The sequence below is a fragment of the Panthera uncia genome, chromosome C2 (genome assembly GCF_023721935.1).
Source record: "Panthera uncia isolate 11264 chromosome C2, Puncia_PCG_1.0, whole genome shotgun sequence".
Classification (NCBI taxonomy): Eukaryota; Metazoa; Chordata; class Mammalia; order Carnivora; family Felidae; genus Panthera; species Panthera uncia.
In genome coordinates this window covers 112,401,945-112,415,155 of record NC_064810.1, presented here as the reverse complement: position 1 = coordinate 112,415,155, position 13,211 = coordinate 112,401,945, and the positions used below count along the sequence as shown (strand labels likewise).

Sequence of the window (13,211 nt, the reverse complement as noted above, 5' to 3'; positions counted from 1 at the left end):
GTATGGAGGTTCCTTGAAAAATTAAAACTAGAATTACCCTACGACCCAGCAATTGCTCTACTATGTATTTATCCAAGAGATACAGGTGTGCTGTTTTGAAGGGGTACATGCACCCCAATATTTATAGCAGCACTATCAACAATAGCCAAAGTATGGAAAGAGCCCAAATGTCCATCAATGGATGAATGGATAAAGAAGATATGGTATGTATATACAATGAAGTATTACTCAGCAATCAAAAAGAATGAAATCTTGCCATTTGCAACTATGTGGATGGAACTAGAGGGCGTTATGCTAAGCGAAATTAGTCAGTCAAAGAAAGACAAGTATCATATGACTTCATTCATATGAGGACTTTAAGATACAAACAGATGAACATAAGGGAAGGGAAGCAAAAATAATATAAAAACAGGGAGGGGGACAAAACAGAAGAGACTCATAAATATGGAGAACAAACAGAGGGTTACTGGAGGGGTTGTGGGAGGGGGGATGGGCTAAATGGGTAAGGGGCATTAAGTAATCTACTCCTGAAATCATTGTTGCACTATATGCTAACTAACTTAGATGTAAATTTAAAAAAATAAATTAAATAAAAATTAAAAAAAAAGAAAGAAAGAGGAAGCAGCTCACATACAAAGTTGGCCAAAAAAATTTATTTCCAGCCAGTTTCCCTAGTAGATTGCCATGAAAGTCTTCAATCAGGCCCCTCTAGATTCCTTCATCCCTGGTGTTTCTTCTTCAGCCACTGTAGGTCTGCTCATGGACTTATCTTCATATCAGAAGGATATTTATGCTGTGGAAAAGAATGTTTCATAATGTTCTAAGAAGTAACTGCATTGAAATATTACAATCATTCTATCAAGAGACCAATGGGTAATGGCCTAAGTAACCAAGGAGCTGATGAAAAATCAGAAACAAAGATAATATTTTCATCCTTAAGTTGCTAGTAAAATGTGTTGTAGAAAGGGGAAGATGGGAATGAGAAGAAATAAAGTATTACTGGAATATGAAATAAAACATAATCATTATTTAGATTTTTCAGGAGCTGTCGAAAGCCTTCACACTTACAACAAAGTATAGGCTATATATGTATATATAGCCTAATATCAATAACTTTCTTATTCGAAAAATGTATCTTACTGTTGTTAAATGCAATTTTAAGTGATATTGATTATTAGCAAAGTTACATATCTTTATAAGCTCAATAGTCACTTGTGTTTAATTTTCTATACATTGTGTGTGTTCAAATCCTTATGTGTATATTACATGAATCTGGAAATAGTATATTTAACTCCAGAGTATCTTTAATCAGATCAGAAACAGTTATCTAAATTTGAGAAGAGGATAAAACCAGAATTTCTTGGTCATCTCAAAACAGTAACCTTTGAATGAATGAGTAGCATTTCACATCATGTAAATGTTCAACGGATAAGATATCCTTATATAAACATAGAATTTATTTAAATATGATCGCTTCAAATTAAGTTGGCTTACCTTTTCATCTGATTACAGTGTAAGTGCTTTCCATTCCAGCCTCAATGTGAACACTAACATGGCAATGAAATAACCAGGTGCCAACATCTCTTGGATACATTTTTACAGTCTGATATACTCCAGGAGGAAGGTCATAAACATCAGAGCGATACAGTCCCGCATCCTCAATAAGGAGACAAAACACCATTAAATAACTTATAAAAGAGATTAGTCACTTACACATTTGATCAATTCTAATATACTTTGTTAGATGACAATTGGAAAGCATTAGGTGACATTGCATGTCTCCTCTGAGTTCAATTGAGGGTTTAGAGGAAAAGCAAGTCTGAGAACATTTCAGGGACAGGCCACAGAGAAATATCTCAGTCTGAAGGGACCTCGTGTCATTATCAGTGTCAGATACCTTGTCAGCATTTCCTGCAGAAGAATGCTTTAGATTTCAAACAACATCTGGTCTTACAAATACCAAAAGTTTTCACAGAAATATTTCTAACTAAGGACATTAGTGACATGATGATCATTCCTTGAGGTGTAGCTAATCAGGAAACCTCAGGGCTACAGGAAGGAGAGAAGCTCATCTGCTTTCTGGGGCCAGGGGCTGAAGACTAAGGGCCTTAGGGGCTCTTTTTTCTCCTAAGCAGAGAACCGGATGTTTAGGAGACCACCTCATCTGTGAGCTACTTTGATTTTGAAAGATAAAGCCCTGGGACCTGGCCTGGCTGGATTAGGATGGATTTGGAAGAGCCTAGGAAGAGATGAAGTGTTCTCTACAATGCAATGAGAGGTATTTGAAGGATGGGGGCATGTTGAAGAATGCAGTTCAAGATGGAGTCTGGAATAATTTGAGGAGAGAACAGATGTCACGCAAGTCTGGAGAGGAAGAGTGTGGGGAAAGAAGTCCTGAGGGTGACAGAAAGAGCTGCAGGGCCAGTATTTCTCGATGATGCATAGCAGAGGGATAACCGAAGACAGGGGTGTCTGATGTCACATGGTAAATGTTTTATTGTGGAGTATTGGGGAAAAAAAGAATTCATCTACCTCTAAACTTTCGCTAAGAGCCTATGACCCATAATGGCCTAGTTTTTGTGGTTGTTAAGGGGAGTCAGAGGAAATGGAGATGTGTCCCACTCTGGAGCTGCACAGAGATAAGAAAATACCAGCCACAGGAGGGAGGCGAGAGGCAAGGGAGATGAATGGAAGCAGGGAGTGAGAGTGGGAGGTGACTAGAAACTTAGGCTCTCAAAAGTCCCTGGAGATATTGGAGAATAGAGAGGAAGGAGGCAAAGCTGTTTCCCCCTGGCTGCAAAGTGGGGGCCTGAGTCACTGTTATTTAAGAAGATTAATTTGGCATGGTGACAATATGGGTCACATGGATACATTTCTAAGATGTTAGAAAATGCAGAGAACGATATGAACCAATTTTAACTAAGAATGGACAATGTCCTAGGCACCAGTAAGTGTGCACTATGTACCTGGAGCCCTGGCACCAAGGGAGACCATATTCTTAGGAAACAGGTGACTGACTGGGTGTTCCAAGACCAAGTGAGTAACCCCAGAGGGCTGCTTTGGTATACCCAGGAGTTCCAGGGAGTAAAGCTCAGAGGCTGCATTAAGGCTGGAATAACTAAATTCCACCTCCAGGGAGGGGAAGGCTACATGTGATCATCTGTGATAGGTTTAGGGTGAATGGCTAGAGCTGACAGCAGCTGGTACTAAGCTTTGTGATATTATTACTCTTTTAATAGGATTAGGTAATAGGATTAGTCTCTTTTTTTTTAACTCAAGTATAATTAACGTAGGGTGTTATATTAGTTTGAGGTGTACAGTACAGTGATTCAACAATTCTCTACATTTCTCAGTGCTCATCATGTAGTCTCAATCTCCTTGATTTCGCTTATCCTCCCAACTATTTCCCCTCTGGCAAACACCAGTTGTTCTCTGTGTTTAAGAGTCTCATTTTTTGTTCGTTTCTTTTTTTTTCTTTGTTCATTTTGTTTCTTCAATTTAATAGAATTGTTCTGAAAAGAGCAGTTTTGTGAAGCGTATGGATAAGGGACTCTAGGGGCACCTGGGTAGCTCAGTCGTTAAGCATCGGCTCTTGATTTCAAAGCTCAGGTCACGAGCTCACAGTTGTTGGATCAAGCATGGGGCTGGGCTCTGTGCTGACAGCACAGCTTGGGATTCTCTGTCGCGCCCACCCCCCTACTTTGCTCCTCTCCTGTGCACATGCCCTTTCTCAAAATAAATAATAAATAAACTTAAAAGAGTGAGGGACTCTGGAGTGAGAGATGGGGATTCAAGTGAAAGGGCGGGCCTACGCCGGCCAACTCCATCTTGTTCTGTGTCCTTCACCTTGACCACACCTCCTCCCCTTGAGTAACCCCCCCCTCACCTGCCTAACAGGGCTCGGACCCTTCCCCAGCCAATCGGCTGAGGCCACAGCCATTACCTCACCAACTGCCCCTAGGCCCCAATAAAACCTTTGTCCTTTTGAAACTCGCTCTCTCCCTGGTATCTCACCCCTGCGTCGGTGCAGGTAGGGGATTGAGCTCGAGCTAGCTCGAATAAAGGCTCTTTTGCTTTTACATCGGACTCGGCTCCCTAGTGGTCTTTGGGGATCACGAATTCTGGGCATAACACAAGTCCCCCTTCTACCACTTATTGTTTATAGGAAAGTTCTTTACCTTGCTAATCCTTCATTTCATTCCCTTATAAAATGGTGACAAAATAGTCCCTATCTCTGAAGGTTGGATGAGCAATCCATGCAAAGAACTAAGCATAGTATTTGGCACATAAGAAGCACTTAATAAAGGTTAGCTTTAATTATCATTAGAGGAATGTTACCATAAATTGCACTTAATTTGATGCCTTATGGTACGATCATTTGTGTAGAGCTAGCCCCTGAAAGCTAACTCTTTGATTTCCTCTTATCCACACAACACTCGGCATGGTTCTAGAAATGTCAGAGGCATTTGCTGAACTGAACTGATCTGACTGAACATCAAATGTACTGTAAAAAAAAACTATAGCCAAAGCTTAAATCTCTCTCTTTTGTTCTAATTTTTAAAGTGTCTAATATAAACAGTTATGAATAACAACCCTAATACCTAGGCTTTTCCTTCAAAAATATGGGGAATGTAGATGGAAGTACAGGAAGGTCATGATTGTTGAGCCTGGGTGGTGGGTAAAGGAATTCATTATATTATTCTGTCTACTTTGTCATATAAAATCCCCCAGAATAAAAAAAAAAAATAGCTTTAAAGCAAAACAAATAGGTTCGAGAGGAATACATTTGTTCATTAAAGGACAGAAAAGAAAGCAGCACACCAATAAAGCTTTGTGCAAATCAAGTCAAGCACATTCATTCAATTAGTCTAACAGGCCCTGAGCAATAAAGAAACCACAAACATAATACACATCTGGAATCCAGAAAAGCTTTATCTGAAACTTTTATCGATGCCAAAAAATGGACTGTGTTATGCCAAGTGGCTAGACTAAATGTTTCTGGTGTCAAATGCATAATTAGCCCTCAATTGTGCATTAATATTTATCTAAGAGATAAGGATGAAGAGCTAAAGAAAATTCTCCCTAAGCAAATACATGACACTGACTTGGACACTGCAAAGGGGAAGGGTAAAACTCAAAATGTAATAAATTAGAGAAATGGCCAGGCAAAAGTGGTCAGTAAAGAAATAATTGTAAAGAGGATGACTTGTGGGGTGGGAGAAAGCAATTCTGACAGAGATATAAAGAGACTAAGACTACACAAAGTAGAAAAAGATGGAGATAATTATAAAAAAAACAAGTTACCATAAAGTCAATTATCACCTAATTCCACATTTTTATTTTCTTAACAAATGCCGAAAGAATGATAGATGTAGTTACCATTTGTAACTCCCACTGTAAAATTCGATTCCAGCAAGAATCATCAATGAATCCTTCTTAAAGGTACAAGGTGAAATACAGTTGGAGAATAAAATATGTAAAAAAATTCACTTCACAGATTACTTATTAATTACAAGAGGAAGGTGATACTCTTATTTTTTAATGTTTATTTTTGAGACAGAAAGAGAGAAAGAGTGTGAGTGGGGGAGGGGAAGAGAGAGAGGGAGACAGAGAACCCGAAGCAGACTCCAGGCTCTGAGCTGTCAGCACAGAGCCTGATGCAGGGCTCAAACCCATGAACTGTGAGATCATGACCTGAGCTGAGTTCAGATGCTTAACCAACGGAGATACCCATGCCCCAAGATAATACTTTTAAAATGGAGAGAAAGGGTAGGCATCACCATAATAAAGTTATCAAAAAAGCCTCATCAGTGTCAGCACCTATTGACATCATGCACCTCCTGATGTGATGCCCGGGAAGCACATAATATCACATACGCAGTGTCCATGTCAAGAATGTTTAACATGGATCCAATTATGAGGAAACCCTCAGACCAAGGTAGAATATGGGACATTTTATAAAACTGGCCTGGACCCTCCAAAAATGAAATGGCATGAAGGATTGAGAAAAAAAAATAAAGGTCTCTTCTTTTAGGAAAGATAAGACAATGACAACCAAATGCTATGTATAAATAATTAGATCCTGGTTTAAAAAAAAAAAGTTATAAAGGCCATATTGGGGACTATTGGGGATATTTGAATGGACCATATGTTAGCTTATATTACTGAATTAATGTTAACATTGGAGGCGTGATAGTGTTATTGTGGTGGGGCAGAGATTCTCCTTAGTATTAGGACGCATATGGCTTTAGTATTTAGGGGTGAAGAGTCGTGATGTTTGCAATTTACCTTAGTGAAGGAATGATAGATGTAGAAAGTTACCATTTGTAACTCCCACTGTAAAATTTGATTCCAGCAAGAATCATCAATGAATCCTTCTTAAAGCTACAAGGTGAAATATGGTTGGAGAATAAAATATGTAAAAAAAAAAAAAAGTCACTTCACACATTACTTATTAATTACAAGAGGAAAGTGATACTTTTATTTTTTAATGTTTATTTTTGAGAGAGAAAGAGAGAAAGACAAAGTGTGAGTGGGGGAGGGGAAGAGAGAGAGGGAAACAGAATCTGAAGCAAGCTCTGAAGTTTGGTTCAGAAAACTAAGAGAGAGAGAGAGAAAATGTGATAAGATGTGTATGAGTGTTCAAAGTGTTTTTCTTTTATGTTACTGAGGGTTTGAAAAAAAAGTTGGGATATAAAGGGTGAAACTAAAGGTGATTATAGAAGTCTTATTTATCTAACGAGTGACACCAGATTAGAGTAATAAAGGCACGTCATGCATTCACAAGCATTTATTGAGTGTTCGTAGGGCACAAAGAGCTGAATGTATAATTATTTACATGCACCTGATATAGTATAGATTGTAGATACTGAATTTCAGTTCTGGCTTAGTCATTTCCTTTCTAGTCCTGTTATCCTGCTATGCTGCCCCAATGACTACTTTACCAGACACCACAATAATTAAACGAAGCTGTCCAGGATTCTTACCGTGTATTCAAAGCTGTGGCCATGAAAGTGAACCGTGTGCAGGTCAAATTCACTCCCCATGCCAATCAGATACCAGTTCACTTCATCCCCAACATGGAACGTCAGACCTTGGTTGTTTCCATACATTCTTCCATTAATTGCTGTGGAGGGACACAATTTATTATATTCAACAAAGGTTTTAAATAATGTAGGCTTCTTTTAAAAACACCTCATAGAAGTATCACGGATGTTTTCAGAGGCCATGAGGATTTTAAAGTCAGCCTAAGGAAGCTGTTAAATGTGACCAAGCCATCCATTCATGGATAAGTCTAACTCTAGAGTTTTCCTTGCCTGAAGAAATGAGGCATTGACTTTGCTTTAACATAATTAGGTTGAACTAGAATATTTCACAACTAAGAATACTTGAATTGATGGATACTTAAAGATGTCTATATTTAAAGTATATTTATATTATATTTAAATATAATTTAATAATTTAATAATTTAAATATATAAATATTTAAAGATGTCTATATTTAAAGTATATCTATATTATATTTAAAGTATATTTAAGATGATCACAAGATGCTTTGAAATTGAGTGTGTTCCTCTTTAACTGCTCCAAGTCAGACTTTTGTGATCTGTCACTGGTATGACTAGAATGTCCATTGACTGAGGTCCAGGCCTTTCGTCTTTCCCTCTGTCTAATCCTCTATAGGTGTGGTTTCCAAAGGGTAATAGGAAGAAAATATTAATTTCGTTATATGTGTTTTATAAATATATCCTCCTTTTTTACCCTTCTATTTTGTGTTCATCTTTTGAAATGCCAAAAATGCATTAATACAAAGGTACAAATACATAATTTATAACCATATATCTATGGAGGTTGGGTTCTAATCCTTTTAGCTGATGGAGGGATATTCTAGAAACAACTAGGAGACTCTGCTTTAGACAGTGCTTCTCAGACTTTAATGTGTATGTGGCCTGGCCTATCTTGTTGAAATTCAGATTATGATTTACTAGGTCTGTTTAGCTTGAAATTCTGCATTTCTAACAAGCTCCCAAGTGATGCTGATGCTGCTATTCCATGGACTATACCTGGAACACACACTCCTAGCTGACTGCCAGAGCTGTCCCTGTGGTACACAACTATTTCTGTTGTTCCCTCACTCAGTGCCCTTGCTGCCTTTAGCACAGTGGTTCTTAAGAGGATTTTGTCCTGCAGGGAACATTTGGCAATGCCTGGGGACATTTTGTGTTGCACAACTTGCAGGAAGGTGTTACTGGCTTCCCAGGGGCAAAGGGTATGGATGCTGCTAAACATCTCACGATACACAGGAGAGCACCCCCAATAGTTATCAGACCGAAAATATGAATAGTGGCAAGCTTGAGAAACCCCAGTTTAGATGGAGTCTAAATTCTTAACAGGCTATTCAAGGTCTTGCACAATCCTGTTGGCTTTCTCTTTTCTTTCTTTCTTAGTTCCTATTCTTCCATCTACATGGAATGTCATTCCCCTGCCTTTCTACTCAACAGACTCCCGTGCATCTTTAAATACTCAACTAGAAAGTCCCCTCCCTTTCATGAAGCCTTTCTTCCAAATTGGAATTTAAAACACAGCACTGTGTTTATATTTCTGTTTCAGCATCCCCCCAAGGTCAGCCTTGCGTTGTAACAATGCACAAGTCTGCTGCCCCTGTGCTGTGAACAACTTGAGAGAAGATGTCTCATCTTATGGGCCTTTGTATCTCCTTAGCACTCAGTAGGGAACTCCAAGCCCTCTATGAGGCTTATTAAATGATTATGGGTAGCAAGGATGCAGTCCTTGGGTTAATTTTAAATTTTCTATATATGTTTGGGGTCGGGGGGATGAAGAAATTGAAAAAGATCACATTTGGGTTTGCCTTACTTAAAGATCCCTTATCTAGTCGTACCCCCTAGTTTCCTCAGGTAGAAGGACTGGGACCAGAAGTCTGAGTATGACTGTGATTGAGATTGTGTATGTGCTTTTTATTTGAATAATTGTCTCATTACTATGATTCTAGATGGGAGGGAAGACATAAACTGGACATGCCTAATCATAACCAAACTATAGAAGAATTTTGGTTGATGAGCGTGGGGTGTTTGAAAGTTCTCCCTGGTGGGAAAATCAGGTGGGGCCATGTGCTCTCCAGTGTGCCTCAAGCCCCACCTCTACCTGTGTTCATCCCAGTAAAATACTTAGAAATGTGGGTAGTAAAGCCCTTCAGAAATTATAACTGGTATTCTTGGTTTTACATCACCCACCCACATGGCTCCAGAGGCACTGGAATTTACCACACTGTTAAGTCTACAGCCCTTAGGCCAGATCCAGCCCACTCACTGCCTGTTTTTCTATGGCCCATGAGTAATAGGTTTAAAGTTCTAAATGGTTGAAAACAAAAACAAAAAAGAGTATTTCCTGACATGGGAAAATTATATGAAATACAAATTTCAGTGTCCTTAAATGAAGTTTTGTTGGCTCATAGCCACATCCATTTATTGACATCCTGTCTACGGGTAACTCTGTGCTCCATGGCAGAGTAGAAAATAGCTTATGGTAGAGACTGTACAGTTTCCAAGCTTAAATTCTTTACTATCTGGGGTTTCTGAAAAATAGTTTGCCAACCCCTGGTCCACATGATCTGCACAACAGCTCTACGTGACTATCTTCTCTGAGGTGCTGAGTTTGACAAATGTGAACCTTCATTTGTTCCTTTGTGGAAAACAACCTATGGACCACAGATGATGAGTCAGTGAGTGGACATTACCGTGCATTTGGTTGCTGAGGTAAAAAGTTTCATCATTCCTGTCTACTTTGTTTGGTTCTGAAGAATAGGTATTGATGTTTTCTTCAAAGTACCAGGATCTGTTCTCGTCAAAAATCATGAAGTGGAGAACACGGTGAACTAAGGTGGCATTGGCGTTTTTGCGACATACTATCAAAGGACCTACCAGTCCACTGTTAAGATCCTGAAGAGGGAAAGCAAGATTATTAACTGTGCCCAGAACTAAAAATTTCCCCCAACCAGTGAAACAAGTAGAATCAAAGGTTAGTTCTAGTGAGGTCAGATGCTGAGTTTTTAGTTATTAGGATTCTAAGCCTGAGAGTAAAGAGTAAAATGTTTGACATGTTAAATCCTTGATTAAGGAAAAATTATCATCCCACTCATTCGAGTTGAAGTCTAAAGAGAATAGCTAACTCCTAAAAGGGATTTCAGACACATTCCTCAGTGGATTTAGCTCTATTTTTGAAATTTTAATTAAAAAAAAAAACAAAACCCAGAGCTTTGATTTTAATTAGAATTTCTTGGCATTGGAGTTGGTTAGCAGTATAAAGGTCTTGGATCCTTTCTCCTGTGATGCCTCTGCCCCCACAGCCGCTTTCAGCTGGGAGCCTTGGTTTGTTTATACTCATTTTGGTTTTGGGTTGAATGTCTGCGTAGATTCTTGTGCAAGGCAGAGAGAGGGCCAAAATAACTAAAAGTTTGGAGAGGAAACTTTTGTTGTTGTTGTTAAATGCAAATAAACTGAACTCCAGAGTTGATGGTTTTAAAAATATATATATGTGTATGTGTCTATTTCTCATTAAATCAGAAAATTTTAAATTCCATACTTTGTCTTCTGTAATCCAAATCCTAGCCAATGAAACAAAGAGGAGGATATTATTATATTTTCAGCTCACAGTGGCATTTCGGAAAGTATCACAAATCTAAGTAATCATAATGCAATGATTTTGCTCGTGAAAAATGCAAACCTATGTAGAATAAAAGCTGAGCAGCATTTAGGTTACTTAAAAAGAAAGATTACAAAGAACTAATATTTTTTTTTAACACAATTAAATTCCTTCTTTCTTCCATTATAATTTCTAAGAGGAGATAGGAGGAAAAGCACGACCTGATTTAAAGTTTACCTTAACCACATCCACAGTTGAATAGTAAAACCAAGGTATGCACTCAAAGTCTTCTGAGGCAGGACCAGCTCTTTCAGGAATCTGCCAAATGTATGTTTGGATCTCTCCTAAAACAGACAAATACGGTGTATATAAACAGAATCTTTTAAAGCATATGCTTTTATGGCAACCCAGATAATGAGCAAACCCTAAAGCCATACAAATATTAGGCAGTGTAGTCCTAGTTTTCTACTCCTGGATTTACTGTTTTTTTTGGTCTTAGCCAATGTGTTTACACTTTCTGAGCTTCTGTTTTCTCATGCACATAAAATGGGAATTTAGGGATTAGACAAGATGGTGCAAAATGAAGCCATTGGTGTTGCATTACTTGGGCCACAGGGTGAAGTTGATGTAACCATCACTGCTAGCCATTACGTTCTCAGGGTTACTGAAGCAAAACCTTATAGTGATTTTGTCATTGAAAAACGGCAGTCATTAAATATCTAACCCATTCATTCTGCAAATATTTACTACAGTGAAGATAACTCGGGGTTTGAAATGTGACGAACTTGTTTTGAATTCCAGCTCTGATCCTTCCAATTTATAGATCAAATGTGGCTCTTCCCTGCTCCCAAAGCATTTGCATTAGCCCTACTGACTCTGAATCCTATATTCTTGCCTATTTCAGCAAAGTTCTTTTGGACCTCTCTTCCCACCCCTGCCCCTTGTTGAATGATCTTGCATCTGCCAGTTCCAGAGGCTTAAATTAATTTTCCCAAGCACATCCACTCCTATCCCTAGCCTCCCTGCTTCCAAATTGTTAACAATCAATCTACTTAGTACCAACCCTCCCCTTCCAAAGCACCACACAGTGCCTGGGCACAGCAGGTACTCATAAGTGTTTGTGGAAAGTAGGTAATGTGATCCTTCTCTGACTAATGAGAAGAGTGCTGACTTGCGAACTCCCTTAATAGGAGATTCATGTTGACACCACTATGGGATCATCTCTTTTTTAAAATCAAAAGGGAATATTCCACCTCCCATCAAAATCTGTCTTTCATCCCTCTGTCCCACATGTTTTCCCTTTCCGAATTTGGCTCTTTAGGTGATACCTTCAATTCCCAGAATTACTTGTTCTGGTGGGCAAATATGGTAGACGCTCCAGATGCCCCACTCAGATCCCCTTTAAGAATGAAGGAACGTTTGCTCCATAGGCTGTCTACCCCCTTCAGGATAGCCTTGGGGGAAGAGAGCCACCTCACCCAACCTTGCATGCAATGACAGATGCAGGGACAGAAAGGCCCAGTTTTCTCACCCTACCTCAGGACAGCTGAATGCCACCCTATCTTCAGAACTTCTGGGTTGGCTGTGATTTCTTTTGAAGCTGCATCTCTGCCTAACCTCTCCCCCTACCCAATTCTGTTTCCTTCTCTTTCTCTCCATTGCCTTTGATCCCAAGAGCACTATCTGAACACAAATTTTCATTTCAGAGTCTGCTCCTTGGGCATTTATATTAAAAAGCATTTGTTTTTGTATGAGGCATGTGGAATGGCATGCTGTATAGTGATGATGCCATAGAAACGTTAGCACATGAGGTTCATTACTTCCTCTTAGTGGTTCAATTCTCTCCCTTGCCCCCTCCTTCACACACTACATCTTATATTCAACTCCTACTTTAGCACTTGAATTGGAGAGGTGGAGCACAGAAAGAGAATACCTGGCAGCTAGACTGGTGGAGAGCTGGGAAGGAAGGTGGTTCTAGGACAGAATTGTGTAAACTGGGGAGTTTTGCCCATGGCACCCATCCTGGAAGCCAACTCAAGACTTGTGAAAGGAACTTGCTCCTAAACTCTTTTAGAATCTTGTTACTAGTTCACTGGTCTCTCTCATCTAGAACTACACCAGTATTTAAGAAAGAACATTAGCATATAGTCCTGCATAAAAGCTTTGAAACTGTTCTTTCTCCCAAAGCAGTTACCTGGCTGTGTTGGAACAACAGTGGAATAGTTTGTTTTCACTCCATGAGCATGAATTGAATATGGTCTTGAGGCTTCATTTTTAAAGATAATTCGGAGTTTTTGACCAGGAGTGAGAAATATTATAGGACCTAGGGAATATAAAAAGGAAAATGTTATAATGTTACAATAAATTGTTATTTATTTTAAATTATGAGTCATCTGTCCCCTTAAGTATTTATACAGTGACTTATTTTTATCCTTTTTCCTTAACACGCAGCCAAATAAAACACACTTTCAACAAACGGATCATTGCTGATTTATGAAACATGTTTTTGCCTGGAAAATTTAAGTCTCTAGAAAACTTATTTTGGTGAGCAT

The 13,211-nt window shown here is 38.9% G+C and overlaps 1 protein-coding gene across 1 annotated transcript in view; it reads right to left on the bottom strand.

The window, feature by feature from the left end:
* Window positions 1-645: 645 nt before the first annotated feature.
* The window catches only part of LOC125921957 (ceruloplasmin-like), a 29,772-nt gene continuing 17,206 nt past the window's right edge, over window positions 646-13,211 (bottom strand). Inside the window, exons 14-19 of the mRNA XM_049629742.1 lie at window positions 12,854-12,982; window positions 10,897-11,003; window positions 9,755-9,956; window positions 6,987-7,126; window positions 1,495-1,657; window positions 646-793 (exon numbers count right to left, since the gene is read on the bottom strand). Coding sequence (XP_049485699.1) covers window positions 1,499-1,657; window positions 6,987-7,126; window positions 9,755-9,956; window positions 10,897-11,003; window positions 12,854-12,982 — 737 coding nt within the window. The 3' untranslated portion in view covers window positions 646-793; window positions 1,495-1,498. The remainder of the gene's footprint in view (window positions 794-1,494; window positions 1,658-6,986; window positions 7,127-9,754; window positions 9,957-10,896; window positions 11,004-12,853; window positions 12,983-13,211) is intronic.